General features: G+C 42.8%; 1 protein-coding gene across 1 annotated transcript; it reads right to left on the bottom strand.

The window, feature by feature from the left end:
• Positions 1-21,059: 21,059 nt before the first annotated feature.
• Positions 21,060-23,140, bottom strand: LOC130357316 (odorant receptor 131-2-like). The gene is made up of 2 exons (XM_056559998.1): positions 23,098-23,140; positions 21,060-22,021 (listed from the first exon to the last, which is right to left on the bottom strand). Exon 2 carries the CDS (start codon positions 21,996-21,998, stop codon positions 21,060-21,062), a length of 939 nt encoding a protein of 312 aa, XP_056415973.1. The 5' UTR covers positions 21,999-22,021; positions 23,098-23,140.
• Between the last annotated feature and the right edge of the window lie 224 nt (positions 23,141-23,364).

Here is a 23,364-nt window from a genome sequence, read left to right as displayed (position 1 = left end):
TTTAACAATTAGAAATTTACAAAGACCCCCCCCCCTTGTAAAACCCACCTGCCCCACCCCACCCACAAACAAAACTAGCCCAATCCACCTCGATATGTACTGGCCTTCACGGTATTCAGAATCTAGGCAGAAGTAACAAGGTCACTGGTATTGTACAAAAAGGTAATCACATCAACCAGACACAACACCAAATAGAAAGACAGTGAAAGTGATACAGAACACCATATCCATATGGTCGGGCATAGATCTACCAAATATTCAGTGGGGCATTCTTCAGTAAATGGCCCAAGTGCAACTGACGCATTAAGAGAGAGATGGCAAAATATATTGTAAAAGTACTTGAAGAATGATGAATGAAGTGCCTATGAGCAAAGAGACCCCCCCCCCCCGAGAAGCCTCATCAAGTATAGGCAAAAGTCCCACAACAACTTAAAGGGGTACTCCACCTCTAGACATATGGGATAAGATGTCTGATCGCTGGGGACCCCGCGATCTTGGCTGCGGCACCCCAGACATCTGGTGCACGGTGCGAACTTCGCTCCATGTCGGATGACTGGTGATGCGGGGCGGAGGCTCATGACGTCATGGCATGCCCCCTCAATGCAAGTCCATGGGAAGGGGCGTGATGGCCATCACGCCCCCTCCCATAGACTTGCATTAAGGGGGCATGGCCGTGATGTCAGGAGCCTCTGGCGCTGCACCTGAAGCTCTAAACGAACGCCGGGTGCAGTAGGGAGAGTGGCGGGACCCCCGTGATCAGACATCTTATTCCCTATCCTTTGGATAGGGGATAAGATGTCTAGAGGTGGTGTACCCCTTTAAGACCTATCAGAGCTCAATCTGTAAGCAAGTACTAGGGGGCCCCACACCAGATGACACTTACGCATGGCCTTACAATTTTCATAAATACCCCTCTCCATATGAAAAATGCGCAAGACCAAAGCAATTAAATCAGTCACAGTAGAAGGGCTGGCTCTTGTCCAGTATTGCACGATGAGTTTCTTGGCTTGGTACAGTATAGGTAAAACACTAATATCACCCCCAGAGGGCTCCGTCCCACATCCTATAAGACCCTACAAACGGGGTCAGGCTCAAATCACTTCTCTCCAGTAAGAAATTTAAAGAGAACATTCCCACACCATGTGAACCAAATGAGCCCCCAACTGGCCACACCTTGGGCAAGCAGAATCAGGTCGGAGACAAGCCTATGGAGGAGCACCAAAGTTTTATACACCCTGTGTACAAGGAACAGCTTTGACAGATAATTGGCCTCAGAAAGAGATAGGAATGTAACAAAATAGTGGACCACTCCTTATCAGACAGTGGGTCAGCCTCCCATTAACTGCACACTGACAAGGGCAATTTCTCATGGTACTAGTGTAAAAGTTCCTTATAGTGCATTGGCATTACACCAGCGGAGTCTTAAGAAGTGACAGCAGACTCCAGTATGGCCTTACAGTGGATCTCCAGTGATCTCGGCCCACCTTGCACCTCATGAACATGGTCCAGGTATCTTAAAAAGGAGGGATGGGGCATCTCTGGCGATCCGCAAAAGATTTGTAAACACCATTATTGCAAAGCTGCTCCAACCTGTTCCTTTGCCGTTTCAAAAATCCACCATCGTAAAAAGCATAAAAGTCAGAAAGACCAGGATTATGCCATAGAGTACATCCCGGTAAACCGAGCATAGTTTTGTCCCGTCCCCAGACCTTACACAGTAACTGAGTGGTAGGGGAAGTGTCAGGAGGTCTGGTGAGGGCACCAATTTCCAGTATATGTTTAGGTACTCGACCACCATGTTTGGTTATAAACAATCTGCCTGTTGGGCCTTGAAGGGGTACTCCGCTGCGCCAGCATTTGGAACTAACTGTTCCGAACGCTAGAGCCGGTGCTGGGAGCTCGTGATGTCATAGCCCTACCCCCTCACGATGTCACGCTCCACCCCCTCAATGCAAGTCTATGGGAGGGGGCGCGACAGCTGTCACGCCCCCTCCCATAGACTTGCAGTGAGGGGGCGGGTGTGACATAATGAGGGGGTGGGGCTATGACATCATGAACTCCCGGTGCCGGCTCTAGCGTTCGAAACAGTTTGTTCCAAACGCTGAGCAGCGGAGTACCCCTTTAAGTATCCACACTTGTCCAACTCAAAGTTGATGTTTTTGTGAAGCAAGAAAGTACAACCAGGGGATTAGTACTGCCAACCCCCCAGAGGCCTTCCCCCTCTGCAATGTCGAATCCTAGCCTAACGGCCCCCCATACCAGTGCACCAACGCAATCCACACCAGAGAATTTGGCAGTATATCCTGTCCAGTTCTGTCCCACCCTATATTTCTTCTATTCTCCAGGGTTTAGACATCTTGTAGATTTTTGAGTGAGCTGTCACTTGAAGAAGAATGAGGTGCGTTGCCCTTTATGAGAACTGATGAGATGCTGCAGCTGCTCTGGTTTGTTTCGACAAGACTTGTGGACAATAAGAAGACAGTAGTGACAAATTCAGGTACCGGAGACTTTGTTTTGCTGATCAGTGGTGTTTGCAGAACTTGCACTGCAGCGCTGATTTTGTGGGTGACAGCCGGGGATGAGCGCAGCAGCTGGAACTTCCAAGATGGCAGCGCCCAGAGTGTTAAAATAGTAAAAATCATTATTTTTTTTAAACTACAAATAATATCGGCTACTTTTACTATGTACATGAAGGACGACTTGTGACAAAAAAACAATGTCAGAATTATCATGATTGGCAAAACATTACCAGAGTTATTCTCTAATAAAGTCAGACATCCCGGATTAGAAAAAACAGGCCTGGTCTTTAAGGGACGTACAGGTTTACTTGTATTGGTCCTTAAGGTACATAACAATATATACACATTAAATTAGATAACATAGATGTGTATTAACCCCTACAGGACCCATGATGTACCGGTACGTCATGAGTCCACTCCTGTTCTACAATGCGGGGCCACGGCGTCATAGCGGGTCAGGCCCGGACTCTAACAATGGCCAGGACCCATGGCTAATAGCGCGGAGCACTGATCGCGGTGCCATGCAATATTAACCCTTTAGACCCGGTGTTCAAAGTTGAATGCCGCGTCTAAAGTGAAAGTAATCATTGATGGTTAGATCAGAGGGCGGTTCGGGATGTCCGCGGCAAAATCGCGGCATCCCGAACAGCTGTGACACAGCAGGAGGGTCCCTTACCTTGCCTCCTGGTGTCCGATCGCCGAATGACTGCTCAGTGCCTGAGATCCAGGCATGAGCAGTCAAGCGGCAGAATCATTGATCAATGGTTTCCTATGAGAAACCATTGATCAATGTAAAAGATCAGTGTGTGCAGTGTTATATCACATTGCAAAAAAAAAGTGGAAAAAAAGTGAATAAAGATCATTTAACCCCTTCCCTAATAAAAGTTTGAATCACCCCCATTTTCCCATTTAAAAAAAAACTGTGTAAATAAAAATAAACATATGTGGTATCACCGCGTGCGGAAATGTCCGAATGATAAAAATATATCATTAATTAAACTGCATGGTCAATAGCGTACGCGCAAAAAAATTCCAAAGTCCATAATAGTGTATTTTTCGTCACTTTTTATATCATGAAAAAAATAATAAAAAGCGATCAATAAGTCCTATGAATACAAAAATAGTACCGCTAAAAACTTCAGATCACGGCGCAAAAAATTAGCCCTCATAGCACCCCATATCCTGAAAAATAAAAAAGTTATAGGGGTCAGAACATGACAATTTTAAACGTATAAATTTTCCTGCATGTAGTTATGATTTTTTCCAGAAGTACGACAAAATCAAACCTATATAGGTAGGGTATCATTTTAATCGTATGGACCTACAGAATAAAGGTAAGGTGTCATTTTTACCAAAAAATGTATTGTGTAGAAGCGGAAGCCCCCAAAATTTACAAAATGGCGTTTTTTTTTTCAATTTTGTCTCACATTCATTTTTTTTTTTCCATTTCGTCGTAGATTTTTGGGTAAAATGACTGATGTCATTACAAAATAGAATTGGTGGCGCAAAAGATAAGCAATCAAATGGATTTTTAGGTACAAAATAGAAAGAGTTATGATTTTTTAAAGGTAGAGAGGAAAAAACGAAAATGCAAAAACAGAAAAACCCTGGGTCCTTAAGGGGTTAAGTATTTAGAGAACATGGATGAAAGGGGGGCCCAGAGGTCACTGAAATAGAGTCCACCTGACAGGGCAGCAATAGAACAGGGGTGCAACTCCTGTACTGGGCCACCACACATACCTGTAGGCCCAATGTCCTTAATAGCTTAAAATTCACTGGAAAAACATATATCTTATAAATTAAGATCTTATCCACAAACTAGTATAGATCTAATAACAAGTATTATGGGTAAGGATCTGTCTACATTACCTCATTCCCATACTCACAGTAGAGCAGAACGTCACGGGTCAATGATTCATCTTCAGTCTGTGTATCAGGAATATACAACCTCCTCTCACCTACTGGAGTATTTATAGTTTTCATCCCTATATTTTTTATCTACATCATTTGCTCATATTATTTTTATGGTCCCATTAGGCAATGTTCTTCAGCTCCATAACCTCCATCTGTCACCTTCGTCTCCCCTGACAAAATATGTTTTTTTTCTTAACCCCTTAAGGACCGGAGGTTTTTCCGTTTTTGCATTTTCGTTTTTTGCTCCTTGCCTTTAAAAAATCATAACTCTTTCAAATTTACACCTAAAAATCCATATGATGGCTTATTTTTTGCGCCACCAATTCTACTTTGTAATGACGTCAGTCATTTTGCCCAAAAATCTATGGTGAAGCGGGAAAAATAATCATTGTGAGACAAAATTGAAAAAAAAAACGCTGTTTTGTAACTTTTGGGGGCTTCCGTTTCTACGTAGTACATTTTTGGGTAAAAATGACACCTGATATGTATTCTGTAGGTCCATACGATTAAAATGATCCCCTACTTATATAGGTTTGATTTTGTCGGACTTCTGGAAAAAATCATAACTACATGCAGGAAAATTAATACGTTTAAAATTGTCATCTTCTGACCCCTATAACTTTTTTATTTTTCCGTGTATGGCGCGGTATGAGTGCTCATTTTTTGCGCCGTGATCTGAAGTTTTTAACGGTACCATTTTTGCATTGATAGGACTTATTGATCGCTTTTTATTCATTTTTAAATGATATAAAAAGTGACCAAAAATGCACTATTTTGGACTTTGGAATTTTTTTGCGCGCACGCCATTGACCGAGCGGTTTAATTAATGATATATTTTTATAATTCGGACATTTCCGCACGCGGTGATACCACATATGTTTATTTTTATTTTTATTTACACTGTGTTTTTTTTTTTATTGGAAAAGGGGGGTGATTCAAACTTTTAATAGGGGAGGAGTTAAATGATCTTTATTCACTTTTTTTTTGCAGTGTTATAGGTCCCATAGGGACCTATAACACTGCACACACTGATCTTCTATGTTGATCACTGGTTTCTCATAAGAAACCAGTGATCAACGATTCTGCCGGATGACTGCTCATGCCTGGATCTCAGGCACTGAGCAGTCATTCGGCGATCGGACAGCGAGGAGGCAGGAAGGGGCCCTCCCGCTGTCCTGTCAGCTGTTCGGGATGCCGCGATTAGCCGCGGCTATCCCGAACAGCCCGACTGAGCTAGCCGGGAACTTTCACTTTCACTTTTAGCCGCGCGGCTCAGCTTTGAGCGCGCGGCTAAAGGGTTAATAGCGCGCGGCGCTGCGCGCTATTAGAGGCGGGTCCCGGCTTCACTATGACGCCAGGCCCGCCATGATATGACGCGGGGTTACTGTGTAACCCCGCGTTATATCAGAAGAGCAGGACCAAGGACGTACCGGTACGTCCTTGGTCCTTAAGGGGTTAAAGTGCTTTTATTGAACTTCTATGGCATTGTGTGTCTGTACATTTATTTTTTGATGCTATTCAATTCTTAAGGACTATCCAGACATAAGGTAACCACATGGACAAGCCAATGTCCACACACTTTTACCGGCAATATTGTGTGACCATCGGCTACCACATTTTGGCTCCATTCAGCTGGCCAATCATATGCCTTCACCCTTAATGTGACCCATCTTGCCATACTTTATACCAGGTACTATAGGTTGTTCATCATTGTTAAAACCTGTATAAGATGGCTTAATAGAAATGGGCCAGCCCTGACAACAGATTCACCTCACTAGGGTAGCCATTAGAGATGAGCGAATCGAAGCTGACGAACCCGAATTCGTTATGAATTTGATTTGCAACAAATACGAATATCGCCGCGATTCTATTGCGTGAATCGCTTCATTAAACTCCATTTAGTGCAGTCCAGGCTTCAGGACATCTAAGATGGCGGATCCACATGTGAGGACATGGGGCAAGGAACTCTGGGAAGGCGGGAAGGCAGATAGGCGGGATGACCCTGAATCACATGCAGGATGCAGCCTATCAGTAGCCAGTCACCCCTGTGATGTCACAGCCCTATATATTCAGCAGCCATAATCCGGCTAGTCACTTCATCCTTTCACTGCAGAGAGATAGGGCAGCACTTTGTGTTACACAGACAAGCTTTTTACAGCAGCGTTTCACCTCCTAGTCACGTCAGCATTCTGGTGGACAGAGAGCAATGCGTTTTTCACAGTAAAGAATATTTACTGCAGCCATCAACCTCCCAGTCACTGTCTACAGCATTGTATTACAGAGAGGGGCAGAGAGCTGTGTGTTGCCTCATACGTTTAAACAAGCTGGCAGAAGAAAACTTAGCAGAGGATGATGGAATAATTTTTCAGCGCATTTCTGCCCTCTTAGTTCCACAACAAATGGTCTGCTGGTTATACTAGTCTGTAGACGGTATAATACACACTCAGCAGTTCATTCCTAATAGTCTGTGAGAGAGTGCAATTTTGGGTTTAGTACACAGTAACTGTGTGCTGAAGCACTGTTGTGTACTGCTGGTGTTGTGCAAAAATATGTTTTATAAGCGTACTGTAGCTAATTTTTCTGCCCCCATGAGTGCATACCACACACCTACATCTAAGTAGTGTACTATTTTGTAGGTGTTAATCTGTCAAGGGCCTACATACTGTGAAAGTCCAGGCAAAAGTAATCACTGGCTGGGGTTTTACTCCTCTACTTTTTTAAGCGAACTGTAGCGCATTTTTCTGCCCTCATAAGTGCATACCACATACCTACATCTAAGTAGAGTACTATTTTGTACCTGCTAATCTGTCAAGGGCCTAGATACTGTGAAAGTACAGCAAAAAGTACACACCTGCTGCTGTTCTACACAAATACTGTTTTAAGCGTAGTGGAGCATATTGTACTCCACTCATATACGCACTAAGTATGTCAGGCAGAGAAGTGCCAGGACGTGCACAGAGTGGCAGAGGCCTAAATTCATCAGGCGCAGGCAGAGGTCACAGCAGACTAGCTCTCGGTATCAGCTAGCAGTCGTGTCTCGACCAGCAACCCATCTGCCGTCATTGATTGGTTAACATGGTCATCCACTTCATCACAAGTGACATCTGATACCCTTAGTCAACAGTCGTTGGGTTCCTCAGACATAACCCTCAGTTGGCATGGCCGGGAGCAGTCCCTGTACTCCCATTGCCTGTGTCCTATGCTGTTCCCTCCCCTAAAGAAGTATCTTATGCTGTGTGTTCAGCTCCACTATTCACTGAGGACGATCTAATAGAGAACAGTCAGCAGCTACTGCCCTGCCAAAAAAGGGGAGGAGACATGCGCCGCTTTCTCTGCTAGGAGGCCAAGTAGTGATGCGAAGAGTGACGTGGGATATGGTGTTGCCAGCGTTCAGGGTCCTGAAGCAGACACCGTTGAGGAACCTGAGGAGGACATCAATGACGTGCAGACACTTGATGATGATGAAGCCGAACGCAATTGAGAGGCGGGTGCCGAAGGGGCTTCATCATCATCAGGAGAAGAGGTTTGCAGGTTGCCCTTGAGGCAGCAGCTGAGGCAGCAAGGTGGTAGCACGGTTGTCAGTCAGCATGGTGGCAGAAGTGGAAATTCTGAATCCAAATGTGCCCAGGGGAGGCCACCTGCTTCGGGGCAGCCTACCTTCCCAGGAGGTAGTGGAACAGGGGTTGCTGGAGATGGCGGCAGTAGCAGTCAATTAGCGCAGCCTGTTGGTGGGAAAATCGGCTACTCTGCGGTGTGGCAGTTTTTCATCAAGCATCTGGAGGAGGTTAACATAGCCACATGCAAGATGTGTCGGCAGAACGTGAAGCATGGCCAGGGTCCCAATGTTGGCACCACAGCCCTGCGTCAACATATGCTGCGCTTCCATAAAGTGGCCTGGGAGAACCTTGGCTCCGATGTAGTGGTTCAGCCTGCTGCATTACCCAGTGGCACGCCGCTCCCTCTTTAAGCAAGCCAAGGCTCCACCACCTCAGCAGAAGGGAGCTGCGTGTCATATCCTCCTTCTGTCGCTCCAGATGTTCCTGCTCCTTCTACTTTTAGTCATTCCGCCAGCAATCCATCGGCGAAGCGATATCCAAGAGACAACAGTAAGCGCCCACTCATCCAACGGCGCAGAAGCTAAATGTGCTCCTGTCTAAGTTACTGGTGTTGCAGTCCCTCCTTATTCAAGTGGTGGACTCTGCACCTTTCAGAGAACTGATGGCTTGTGCCGAGCTAAGGTGAAGAGTCCCAAGCCATCATTTCTTTGTGAAGAAGGCAGTACCAGCCCTGCACAATTTTGTGGACGAGAACATGGGCCAGTCCTTGAGCCTGTCGGTGTGTTCAAAAGTGCACGGCAGTGCCAACGGCTGGAGCTGTAACTATGGTCAGGGACAATACATGTCCTTTACAGCCCACTTGGTGAATTTGGTTCCTGCACAGCCACAACACTAACTTGGACAGGTCACACCGCTTCCTCCTCCACGCTTTCAGGCCATTGGTCCTGTGACAGTGTGTGACTCCGCCTCCTCATCCTCCACCGTGTCCTCAGCCTCCACTGCCCAGACAAGTCTCAGTGGCCCTTCAGCTTACCATGTGTGCAGTGCACGGCGGTGTCACGCTGTTCTTCACATGGTTTGCCTTGGCGAACAGAGTCACACAGGGGAGGAACTGCTAAAAGTCATTCATCAAGAAATCGAATCATGGCTTACTCCACAAAAACTGGAAATGGGAACCATGATGAATGACAATGGGAAGAACATCTTGTCTGCGCTGCGACAAGGAAGGATGAGCCTTGCGCCCTGCATGGCACACATGTTCAATCTGGTTGTCAAAGGGAAGGAAACTTTGCATGCACTTCAGCCACTCGTACACCGCAAAGCACACCCTCCTTGAGCTGCAGAGTCAGAACGGTATCCCCCAACATAGTCTGATTTGTGACGTTGCCACACGTTGGAATTCCACCCTCCACATGTAGGACTGACTATACGAACAGAGAAAAGCCATCACCGATTTCTTGTTGATCCAAGAGTACAGGAGTACTTCCCTGTGTAACTTCAATATCAACCAGTGGCAGCTCATACGTGACACCTGCCGTTTGCTCAGGCCCTTTGAGGAAGCCACATTATTAGCCAGGATTAAGGGATGAACAACGTCATTCCACTGCTTCATTACCTACAACACGTGTTGGAAACAATGGCTGGTCAGGACACTGGAGACGTGGCACCTACATCTCACAGCCACATGAAGCCTGTGGGGGCTGAACTGGAAGAGGAGGGGGAGGGGCACAGTGGAGGACAGTTTAGGTTTCGCCAAATGGGTGGTTTTTCTAGTAATCTGACAGGAAAGGAGGAGCAGGAGCAGCCAGAGGAGCTAGAGGTTACGAGGAAGGCGAAACAGAGGACCCAGCCACACCGTGGCAGTGTGCAGTGGAGATGGAGGCAGGGAGTCCCTCCAAGTCATCTGTACAAATGGCAGGATGCATGTTAACTTGCTTGCGTAGTGACAGCCGATTTGTCACCATTCGGCAGCGGGATGACTTCTGGCTCTCCACCTTATTGTACCCTCGCTACCGCCACAAAATAGGGGCCTTTTTTACACTCACTGAGATGGAGGACAAACTGACCTACTACAGAGGTATCCTATGTAGTCAGTTGGCCGATGCCTATTGGCACCATTGTCCATCCTCTCGCAGGTCTGAATCAGGGGGCCCTCTGTGCTCACCTTCCACTGCCATGGCTGCTTGGGAGGGGTGGGCTGGCAGGAGCAGTACCAGCTCCATCAGCAGCAGCCTGAGTCTTCAGTCGCTGATGAGTAGCTTTCACCCGCATAGTGAAGCAACTCATCAGCAGCAGGTAGACCTGGAGCAGGACCTGAACCAGCAGGTGATGGCATACCTTGACATGCCCATGCCAACACACCTTGAAGATCCGCTGGACTTCTGGGCAGCCAAACTTGATTTGTGGCCGCAACTAGCAGAGTTTGCCCTGGAAAAGCTGTCCTGCCCGGCCAGTAGTGCGCCATCAGAGCAGGTGTTTAGTGCGGCAGGGGCCATAATCACCCCAAGGAGAACTCGTCTGTCCACGAAAAATGTGGAGAGACTGACCTTTGTGAAGATGAATCAGGCATGGATCAGCCAGGATTTCCACCCACCAATGCCTGATGCATGAGAGTAGATTGACCATGGTGCCACATCAACACTTCACAAATATGGATAATGCCAAACAGATTTAAGGCGCTGATCCCCTGTTACAAACATTCCTCCGCATCAGACCTTTTTTCACCCACCTTCATCACCGGGTACTGGTATTGCCACCCACCGCACCACTCTGTCACCAGGTCACTTTCAGGACTCCTGGTGCTGCTGCCGTCTCATTCTGCCACCATATGGTCTCCTCATGCTTCTGCCACCTTCAGGCAGTGCCATTCAGCCACTATATGTTCTACTCATGCTGCCGCCAACTCCAGACTGTGCCATTCAGCCACTATATGTTCTCCTAAAGCTTCCGCCAACTCCAGGCTGTGCCATTCAGCCACTATATGGTTTCCTCATGGTGCTGCCACCTCCACGCTGTGTCATTTAGCCACTATATGTTGTACTCATGCTGCCGCCAACTCCAGGCTGTGCCATTCAGCCACTATGTTCTCCTTCTGCTGCCACCAACTCCAGGCTGTGCCATTCAGCCACTATATGTTCTCCTAATGCTGCCGCCAACTTCAGGCTGTGCCATTCAGCCACTATATGGTCTCCTCATACGGATGCCACCTCAAGGCTCTGTCATTGTGCCGCTCTGCAGCAGGGATTCTAATGGCGATGCCTGTAATCTGCATGTCATACCCTACACCCCTATTGATGCTCTCTGTAGGCCAGAAATAGCCAAACCAAATTTTTTCTGAAAATTCGGCAAATCGGCCAAATCGAATTTTTCTAAAATTCCCTCATCTCTAGTAGCCATGTTGAAAGAAGCCATATATTTCTGAAATGTACAATGCATTTGGAAAGTCTTCAGACCCTTTCACTTTATTAAAATTGTGTTATGTTGTTCTTTGTGCTAAAATAAAAAAGACACCCCCACACCATGAGTCTGTCTGCAATCCCTCTTAAAGACAAAGAGATCACAGGGCATTTACAAATCTTTACTATTTGATTGAAGAGGAAAACTGAACTCTTGCAGTTACATAAGTATTCATACCCTTTACTCAGGACTTGGGCAAAGACCTTTTGGCAGTGATTCCAGCTTCCAGTCTTCTAGAGGATGAGGCCACAAGGTTTACACACCTGGATTGGGGGATTTTCTGCCATTCTTCTCTGCAGATCCTCTCAGCTCTGTAAGATTGGATGAGGACCGTCGGTGGAAGCTATTTCAGGTCTCTTTAGAGATGTTCCATTGTGTTCGGGCTCTGGCTGGGCCACTCAGGACATTCATAGAGTTGCCTCTATGGAGCTCTTGTGTTGTCTTATCTGTGTGCTTATGGTCATTTTTGTTAAAACCGTGGTTGACTGACAATGCTTTGAAATATAGCCTGTGTGGTTTGCCCTTTCTAGCATGGTCGTCTCTGTGGTTCAGAGTTTGACTGAATTGAAAAGGTTTATTAGACAAGAAGGGGAAAAATCTTCCCTAACAGTCCTTTCGAGGGCGAGGTAGACATTACCGTGGGAGCAGAAAGGTGCCAGTGAGGGGATGGACCAAGAAAAATTAGTGAAGGAAACCATCTATAGACCTATGAATTCTCTAAAGGAGTTTCAGAGAAAGAAAAAAAAAGACTCTGAATAAAATAAATATTACCTAGTTGCTTTACCAGTCGCAGCTTTAAGGCGTGGTGGAAAGTGAAAGCTGATGCGGTACATTACTGCAGTTTACCATAAGAATGGAGTCTGAAATCAAGTGATATTAATATTTATTTATTTAACAATTTCCACACATATTAAAAAAAATTTAACATGAAGATTTATTTAACCAACCACTGGTAACAGGAGTCGTCCCAGAAGATTGGAAATTAGAAAATGTCATGCCCATTCACAAGAAAGGCAGTTGGGAGGAATCAGGTGACTATAGGCCAGTAAGTCTGATATCAATAGAGGGGAAATTAATGGAAACCCTACTAAAGGATAGGATTGTGGAACATCTAAAATCCCATGGATTGCAAGATGAAAAACATCAAGGGTTTACTTCAGGGAGATCATGTCAAACTAATCTTATTGTTTTTTTTGACTGGGTGACTAAAATAATAGATGGTGGAGGGGCAGTAGACATCGCATATCTAGATTTTAGTAAGGTTATTGACACTGTCCCACATAGAAGACCTGTCAATAAACTCGGGAGGAATATAGAATATTTGACACAGTCCTGACCTAAGTATCTGAGGAAAGGGATTTAGGAGTAATTATTTCAGAAAACTTAAAGGTAGGAAGACAATGTAAGAGAGCAGTAGGAAACGCTAGCAGAATTCTTGGATGTATAGGGAGAGGTATAAGCAGTAGAAAGAGAGAAGTGCTCATGGATGTATAGGTAGAGGTATAAGCAGTAGAAAGAGAGAAGTGCTCATGGATGTATAGGGAGAGGTATAAGCAGTAAAGAGGGAAAAGTGCTCATGCCGCTGTACACATCACTGGAGACCTCACTTAGAGTATTGTGCGCAGTACTGGAGGCCGTATCTCCAGAAGGATATAGATACTCCAAAGAGAGTTCAGAGAAGATACTAAACTAGTGCATGGATTGCAGGTAAAACTTACCAGGAAAGGTTAAAGGACCTGAACATGTATAGAAGAAAGAAGAGACAGAGGGGATATGAGAGAGACTTTTATATACATAAAGGGAATCAACACGGTAAAGGAGGAGAAGATATTTAAAAGAAGAAAAACCACCACAAGAGGACATAGTTTTAAATTAGAGGGGCAAAGGATTAAAAGTAATATCAGGAAGTATTATTTACTGAGAGAGTAGTGGATGCATGGAATAGCCTTCCTGCAGAAGTGGTCACTGCAAATACAGTGAAGGAGTTTAAACATGTATGGGATAAGCATAAGGCTATCCTTCACATAAGATAGGGATAGGTATAAGGCTATCCTTCATATAAGATAGGGATAGGTATAAGGCTATCCTTCATATAAGATAGGGATAGGTATAAGGCTATCCTTCACATAAGATAGGGATATGTATAAGGCTATCCTTCACATAAGATAGGTATAGGTATAAGGCTATCCTTCATATAAGATAGGGATAGGTATAAGGCTATCCTTCATATAAGATAGGGATAGGTATAAGGCTTTCCTTCATATAAGATAGGGATAGGTATAAGGCTATCCTTCATATAAGATAGCGATAGGTATAAGGCTATCCTTCATATAAGATAGGGCCAGGGACTATTGATAGGATTCAGATTATTGGGCCAAATGGTTCTTATCTGCCGACACATTCTATGTTTCTATGTTATGATATCGCCACATAAGATTCCATTACGGATGAGTGAATTGCGGTAACACATATACAATATACTTACGTTTCTATTTACAATCTATGTCACAATCCCAATAACGGTCCACGTACACATTAGTGAAAAGTCGGCCAACATCACCTATATTAAAGGAATGTCTGACATCTAATGTGTAGGGAGGCCTCTTCTCCCCCAACATGTCATGTCGGATAAAAATGGATCTGGCATGTTGTATTTCAGGGATCTTACCCTTTAGTTTTCAGAGATGTCTGGCAGCAGTTTAACTCCCTTCTTCCTATTTAGAACACACGAGCATTCAACCCAAAAACTAAGAGAGCTGTGATGATTTATCTGGATACTGTGTAAAACTAGTTATCTTAATGCTGTATAAAATAACATTTATCTGTATGCAATATTTATCTGGACACTATAAAAATTTTTATCTGTATGCAATATTTATCTGTACACTGTATAAAAAAACATTTATCTGGATGCTGTTTACAATATTTATCTCGATATTGTATTAGACTATTTATCTGGACACTGCATAAAAACATTTACCTGGATGCAATATTTATCTGGACATTGTATAAAAAAAACATATATCTGGATGCAATATTTATCTGGACACTGTATAAAATAACATTTCTCTGGATGCTGTATACAATATTTATATGGACATTGCATAAAAAACATATCTGGATGCAATATTTATCTGGATATTGTATTATACTATTTATCTTGATGCTGTATGCAATATTTATCTGGACACTGTATAAAAAACATTTATCTGGATGCAATATTTATCTGGACACTGTATAAAAAAACATTTATCTGGATGCAATATTTATCTGGACACTGTATAAAAAACTTTTATCTGGATGTAATATTTATCTGGACACTATAAAAAACATTTATCTGGATGCTGTATACAACATTTATCCGGATATTGTATTAAACTATTTATGTGGACACTGCATAAAAACATTTACCTGGATGCAATATTTATCTGGAACTGTATAAAATAACATGTACCTGGATGCTGTATACAATATTTATCTGGACATTGCATAAAAAACATATCTGGATGCAATATTTATCTGGACACTGTATAAAATAACATTTATCTGGATGCTGTATGCAATATTTATCTGGACATTGCATAAAAAACATATCTGGATGCAATATTTATCTGGACACTGTATAAAATAACATTTATCTGGATTCTGTATACAATATTTATCTGGACATTGCATTTAAAACATATCTGGATGCAAAATTTATCTGGACATTGCATAAAACATATCTGTATGCAATATTTATCTTGGATATTATATTATACTATTTATCTTGATGCTGTATGCAATATTTATCTGGACACTGTATAAAAAAAACATTTATCTGGACGCAATATTTATCTGGACACTGTATAAAAAAAACATTTATCTGGACGCAATATTTATCTGGACACTATAAAACACATTTATCTGGATGCTGTATACAATATTTATCTGGATATTGTATTAAACTATTTATCTGGAAACTGCATAAAAACATTTACCTGGATGCAATATTTATCTGGACACTGTATAAAAAAAACACATTTATCTGGATGCTGTATACAATATTTATCTGGATATTTTATTAAACTATTTAGTTGGACACTGCATAAAAACATTTACCTGGATGCAATATTTATCTGGACACTGTATAAAATAACATTTATCTGGATGCTGTATACAATATTTATCTGGACATTGCATAAAAAACATATCTGGATGCAATATTTATCTGGACACTGTATAAAATAACATTTATCTGGATACTGTATACAATATTTATCTCGATATTGTATAAAACTACATCTGGATGCTGTATACAATATTTATCTGGATACTGTATAAAACTATTTATCTGGATGTTGTATGCAATATTTATCTGGACACTATCTGGATGCTGTAAAAAAAAAGTTTATTTGGATATTGTGTGGTGCTGTGTATCTGAATTGTGTATGATTAAAGGGGTACTCGTGGAAAACACTTTTTTTCATATCAATTGGCTCCAAAACGTTAAAAAAGATTTGTAAATTATTTCTATTAAGAAATCTTAATCCTCCCAGTACTTATCAGCTGCTGGGTACTACAGAGGAAGTTCTTTTCTTTTTTAATTTATTTTCTGTCTGACCACAGTGCTCTCTGCTGACACCTCTGTCCATTTCAGGAACTGTCTGGAGCGGGAGCAAATCCTCATAGCAAACCTCTCCTACTCTGGACAGTTCCTAAATGGACAGAGGTGTCAGCAGAGAGCACTGTGGTCAGACTGAAAAGAAATCCAAAAAGAAAAAAACTTACTCTGTAGCATACAGCAGCTGATAAGTACATGAAAGGTTAAGATTTTTTTGTTATAGAAGTAATTTACAAATCTTTTTAACGTTTTGGAGCCAGTTGATACGATATCACCAGAGTATCCCTTTAAAGGAGATCTCTGGTAGCGAAAAACCTTTTCCCTAACCAAAGGATAGGAGATAAGTGTCAGACGGCGGGGGGGCCCACTCTCTAATAGAGCTGCATGGAGGGTGGGTGTCAGACACTGCTTTGTGTGGTATTCGACACGCTCCATTTAGAAGGAAAGGCGGGGCACTGTGGGAGGGATCGCGGGAGGTCCCAGTGGTTGGACCCCCTGCAATGACACTTATCCTCTATCCTAAGGTACTCCTTTAATTATTCCATCACAATATGGTGATATTAACCTGGTGATGTATTAGATCAACTAGGTCAAAGGTAACAGTGCCCAGGTCCCTACCTACCAACTCACTAGTAACTATGCCTTATAGCTAACAATGGACAGGAGCAGAGAAATGTGACTACCCAGAAGGGGGATTTTAGGATGACTGATCTTCTGAAATCAGGAGGAAACAGGGTGAAGGGAGCGAGATGTTGCATTCTAGGCCAAGAAGCTGCACTTTCTAGGTCATAAGCTAATCTGTAGCTGTCATGGCTGTCTGTGGTTGTTATACCAGAAATCCCAACCCAAGGATACTCTGAACCCAGTAACTTTTTTTGGCCCAAGCATACCCGCCAGTTGCCTCAATTGTAGACTGCCTAATGAACCAGGCCACAATATTTCATGGATGTTCCTTAATTAAAGAGGTACTCTGCTGAAAAACATCTTATCCCCTATCCAAAGAATCTTGTGTTTTTTGGCGGAGTACCTCTTTAAGTTTTTGATGTTTCCTTCATAGGACTGAGGCAAGGCAGACAATAGTCCTGATTTGGGATAAGTAACCAGTATTAATAATACAGCTTTGAGAACCACTGCATCACATCTAAGGTAGTAAATGGGATTATACTGTGGTCCACAAGTGGCTGTGATTGCAATCCGGCGGACGCGAGAAATTCATCTCGGACATCTTAGCGAAAGTGTCCATTAGTAGTTGGTGGCTAAATAGGATTTAAATACTTTGATATAACGTAAAAGTCACATCAAAGTATTTACACTATACCAAGTGAGATGTAAAAATATATAATATTAAAGGGGTTCTCTGCACCTAGACATCTTATCCCCTATCCAAAGGATAGGGGATAAGATGTCTGATTGCAGGGGTCCCACCGCTGGGGACCCCTGTGATCTCGCAGCGGCTCCCAGCGTTCGTTTAGAGTGTCGGTTGCAGCTCTGGAGGCTCGTGACGTCACGGTCATGCCCCCTCAAGTCTATGGGAGGGGGAGTGACTGCCTTCACGCCCCCTCTAGTAGACTTGCATTGAGGGGGTGTCGTCGTAACGTCACGAGCGGGGCATGACCGTTACCTCAAGAGCCTCCGCCCCGCATCGCCAGTCAACCGGTACGGAGCGAAGTTCGCTCCATGCACCAGATGTCTGGGGTGCTGCAGCCCAGATCGAGGGGGGTCCCCAGCGGCGGACCTTTGCATAGGGGATACGATGTCTAGGGGCGGAGTTAATGTATATACAGTGGGGCAAAAAAGTATTTAGTCAGCCACCAATTGTGCAAGTTCTCCCACTTACGTCCTGGTTTGGAGGTACTTCGTGCACCAGGACGTACATTTACGTCCTGTGTATGACCACGAGCATCGGAGCGATGCTCGCGTCATACACAGCAGGTTCCGGCTGCTAGCTAGTGATCGCACGGATGTCTGCCATTAACCCCTCAGATGCCGTGATCAGTATAGATCATGGCATCTGCGGCAATGCGCAAGTTGAAATGAATGATTGGATTGCCTGCAGCACTGCCGCAATGATCCGATCATCTGTAATGGCAGACAGAGGTCCCCTCACCTGCCTCCATCCGTCTCCCGGTGTCTCCTGCTCTGGTCTGAGATCGAGCAGATGATGACCGATAATACTGATCAGTGCTATGCCCTATGCATAGCACTGGACAGTATTAGCAATAGGATTGCTATAGATAGTCCCCTATGGGGACATAAAAAGTTTTAAATAAAAGTTGAAAAATGTAAAAATTAAAAGTAAAAAAAAAGTGAAAAATCTCCTAAAAATTAAAATTGTCAGTTTTTCCCATATTCCCCCAAAAAGCGTAATTTTTTTTTCTTTATAAACATATTTGTTATCGCCGCATGCGTAAATGTTTGAACTATCAAAATATAATGTTTATGATCCAGTACGGGGAACGGCATAAATGTAAAAAATAAAAAAAAAGTCAAAAATGCTGCTTTTTTTGTCCCATTTTATTCCCAAACAAATTTATAAAAAATGATCTAAAAGTTTATATAGGCAAATGTGGTATCGGTAAAAAGTACAGATGATGGCGCAAAAAATGAGCCCTCATACCACTCCCTATATATGAAAAAATGAAATAGTTATAGGTGGTCAAAATAAGGATTTTAGATTACTGATTTTTTTTATGCGGTACAAAAATATATAAGTATCTAGCCATGGGTATCATTTTAATCGTATTGACCCACGGAATAAAGAACACATGTCATTTGTCCAGTTAAATGTACAGTGTGAAAACGAAACCCTCCAAAATGTGCAAAATTTATGTTTTCATTTAAATTCCCAATAAAAAATAAAATAAAATAAAAAAAAAAAATAAAAAAAATAAAAAAAAATAAAAAAAAAAAATTATAAATAAAAAATAAAAAAAAAAAAAATAAAAATTTTTTATAATTTCTACATATTACATTAGGCCTTTTGGGTGAAGGCAACACCTTTAACCTCAAGCACATTATTTCTTTTATCCTAAGTGAGCTACACATATTTTACATTTCATTTAAATTCCCTCCGTAAAAAAATAATTTTTTGGGTCTGTTGTACATTTTATGGTAAAATGAGAGGTTTCATTGCAAAGTACAATTGGTCACGCAAAAAAAAAAAAAGCCCTTATATGGGTCTGTAGATGGACATATAAAAGAGTTATGGATTTTAGAAGGCGAGGAGGAAAAAACTAAATTGGCCTGGACCTTAAGGTTAAAATGGGTTTGGTCCTTAAGGGGTTAAAAAGATGAGAGAGGCCTGTAATTTTCCTCATAGGTATACCTCAACTATAATTTTTAAAGAATTTATTTACAAATTATGGTGGAAAATAAGTATTTGGTCAACAACAAAAGTTCATCGCAAAACTTTGTTTTATATCCTTTGTTGGCAATGACAGAGGTCACGTGTTTTCTGTCTTCACAAGGTTCTCACACACTGTTGCTGGTATTTTGGCCCATTCCTCCATGCAGATCTCCTCTAGAACAGTGATGTTGTGGGGCTGCCGCTGGGCAACACGGACTTTCAACTCCCTCCAAAGATTTTCTATGGGGTTGAGATCTGGAGACTGGCTAGGCCCCTCCAGGACCTTGAAATGCTTCTTATGAAGCCACTCCTTCGTTGCCCGGGCGGTATGTTTGGGATAATTGTCATGCTGAAAGACCCAGCCACGTTTCATCTTCAATGCCCTTGCTAATGGAAGGAGGTTTTCACTCAAAATCTCAAGATACATGGCCCCATTCATTCTTTCCTAGTCGTCCTGGTCCCTTTGCAGAAAAACAGCCCAAAGCATGATGTTTCCACCCCCATGCTTCACAGTAGGTATGGTGTTCTTTGGATGCAATTCAGCATTATTTCTCCTCCAAACATGACGAGTTGAGTTTTTACCAAAAAGTTCTACTTTGGTTTCATCTGACGATATGAAATTCTCACAATCCTCTTCTGGATCATCCAAATGCTCTCTAGCAAACTTCAGATGGGCCCGGACATGTACTGGCTTAAGCAGGGGGACATGTCTGGCACTGCATGATTTGGGTCCCTGGCGGCGTAGTGTGTTACTGATGGTAGCCTTTGTTACTTTGGTCCCAGCTCTCTGCAGGTCATTCAATAGGTCCCCCCGTGTGGTTCTGGGACTTTTGCTCACCGTTCTTGTAATCATTTTGACACCACAGGGTGAGATCTTGTGTGGAGCCCCAGATCGAGGGAGATTATCAGTGGTCTTGTATGTCTTCCATTTTCTAATAATTGCTCCCACAGTTGATTTCTTCACACCAAGCTGCTTGCCTATTGCAGATTGAGTCTTCCCAGCCTGGTGCAGGTCTACAATTTTGTTTCTGGTGTCCTTCGACAGCTCTTTGGTCTTGGCAATAGTGGAGTTAGGAGTGACTGTTTGAGGTTGTAGACAGGAGTCTTTTATACTGATAAGTTCAAACAGGAGCTATTAATACAGGTAACGAGTGGAGGACAGAGGAGACGACTCTTAAAGAAGAAGTTACAGGTCTTGCTTGTTTGTAGGTGAAAAAATACTTATTTTCCACCACAATTTGCAAATAAATTCTTTAAAAATCAGACAATGTGATTGTTTGTTTGGATTTTTCTCATTCTGTCTCTCATAGTTGAGGTATACCTATGATGAAAATTACAGCCTCTCTCATCTTTTTAAGTGGGAGAACTTGCATAATTGGTGGCTGACTAAATACTTGTTTTCCCCACTGTATCATAAAAATCAACATCCCCGAGTCTATTCTGCAGCTTGTTAGTTGTGTCTTTACTTGGAAAAGTATGATTAAAATAAATATGGTCGTGATCAGAACTGACAGAGGTTTTCACCCAACTTTGCCTAACATTATTTTTGGATAAGACTGATAAATAATGTTCGAAACTGTTTTTTTTATTTTTTTTTAATTCAAAACCATAGTCTTTAAAAATGCATATTTTTTTTAACTAGAACAGGAGGAGATTACCAGACTTTATGTTGAATCTGAGTTTGGGAAAGTTCTTGGAGTTTTACAAAGCATAATTCGCTTCATGTACCTGAAGAACACTTCATCCCGTAAGCCATATATTAAGGGGCTGATAAACCTCGGTAGACACATGAAGAAGTAAAAATTGATCATTGGTAACATGTAGAGATATTTTCTCAGGTATATTTCGATCAGGTTATAGGAGAAAGACATCATACAGAGCAGGAGTTGAAACGCGTGGAGCATGACCGTTTTACCGGCCTTGGAGGCTGTAGCTTTTCCAGAATTTAATTTTATAGCAACCAACATGATCTTGATGTAGGTGAACACGATGATCAAACCCACCAAAGAAAACCCCAAGGAGTGGACAACAAACCTCAACGTTTCCTGAGCATCGTTCTTTATAAAGACAGATCTTACACTAAGACAGTAAACAGAGAAGTAGTCGCTCTGCACTGAGAAGCACAAAATAATGAAATCAACCACATTGGGTAGTAACCCAATTATCCAAACGGCCACAATGGTCAAAATGGTCTTCTGGCGAGTGCACCACCCTGAATGTCGTAATGGGAAACAGATGGCCAAATAACGCTCCAAGGACATCACTGCCAGATTGTATGGGGACACCTTGAAAGCCGAGGAAGATATGGTTACTATCATATAGGAAATGGGCATTGGGAAGTAAATAAGATATGCTGAAGAGAAGAAGCTAACAAGCCCTAAGGTGATGTAGATGGTGTCATTGATCAGCAGGTGAGCAAAAAATATATAACGGGGCACCTCCTGCAGGTGGGAGATGGTAAAATATACGGTCATCATGATGGAAAAGAAGCAGAAGAAGATGGCGAAGGAGACCAACAGCAGAGATATTATGGACAAATACAGGGCATCGGAGTGAAGGAACACAGCTTTCAACGCTGTGCCAGAAAGCGTATAATTCACCATCACTGAGCAGCTGGGACTCTAAGCTAAAATGGAAAAACAGATTGTTATCAGAGATGTGTAATTTAACATGTCTGCATTAGTAGTAGAAAAAAAAATAAGGATCCTCTCATGGGCAAAATTGAGCTTGCCATAGAGGAAGAACTTATGGCTGATATCTGCATTCTTCTTCAATAAAGATAGTCTCAATCTATACACAGGCAAAGAAGTAAAGAAGGAAGAGCTGACCCAAAGGTGATGCCAATCGAGCCTACCCTCCTATGTGTAGGTTGAGCAAGTGCCAGCAGTGGACCAGTGGGAGGTCTGTGTTGGGTCTGGACGTACTTGTTTACCTTCCTAGATGGTCAGGAAGCCTCTCAGGAAGCAAATTCATGAATGCAGGCAGGGCGATCCCCAACCACTCCATCAAATAACCATTTGACTGTGGCGCTTTGTATAGTGGTACTGTCTCACAGACTGGGAAACTGACAGCTGGTTCAATAACACTAAACCCAATACACAGGGTTACAGTGCAAGTGACCTGGATTACAATGAGGTATCACAGGGATCTGCAGTCCAGTTCTGGAGATTCAGGCATTGCTAATCTGGAAATGGCGAGGTTTGTGCCATGGAGGTGGGAGCCGGCACACCTAGCATTCCTGCCTCTGTCTTCTCTGCACCAATATGCCCCCCTATCTCATGAATATTCATGGGACCTCTTCACACTTGTGAGCACAAGGTGGGCGGGCATATCGGTGCAGAGAGGACAGAGGCAGGACAGGTGAGTATGCCAGGTCCCGCCTCGACTGCGCAAAGTGCATTTCCAGCTAATAGACCCCGTATCTCTAGAACTGGACCGCGGATCCGGATGAGCGATACCTCATTGTAATCCAGTTCACCTGCACTATAACTCAGTGTATTGGGTTTAATGTTGGTGAACAGCCTGTCAGTTTCCCTTTAAGGCACCCTCTAGCTGGCATTGTTAATGTAGGCACTCTTTTCAAGCAATTTGTATTGGATAGTCTTTTTCCGAAATGCACCAGGAGTTATTTTTATATATTTTGTACCCCACCTAGGCATGTTTTAATGCATCTTGGAATAAAAGTTAGACGTTTTATATTACCTTCCGTAGAGTTAGATTTTCTCCCTAAGGGAGTTTCTCTTCTTTCTTCTTTATATTTTCGAGATGGCTACTGCACTTGGGAGGTATAACATGGGAAACGTTATCATGGGGTGGTGAGCTTTTTTCTATTTATGAAATGTTCAGTTTTTACTTAAGCATTGTATATTATTTCTGCCGTGTGAGGTGATGATGAAGTTGTCTGAGATTGTTATTTAGGCAAGTGTTCAGTATTTTTCTTCAGACCCTATTCTTTGAATGGGGCAGGCT

Source organism: Hyla sarda, chromosome 2 (genome assembly GCF_029499605.1).
Source record: "Hyla sarda isolate aHylSar1 chromosome 2, aHylSar1.hap1, whole genome shotgun sequence".
NCBI lineage: Eukaryota > Metazoa > Chordata > Amphibia > Anura > Hylidae > Hyla > Hyla sarda.
The sequence above is the reverse complement of the archived record's forward strand: the minus strand, read 5'-3'. Positions and strand labels throughout refer to the sequence as shown.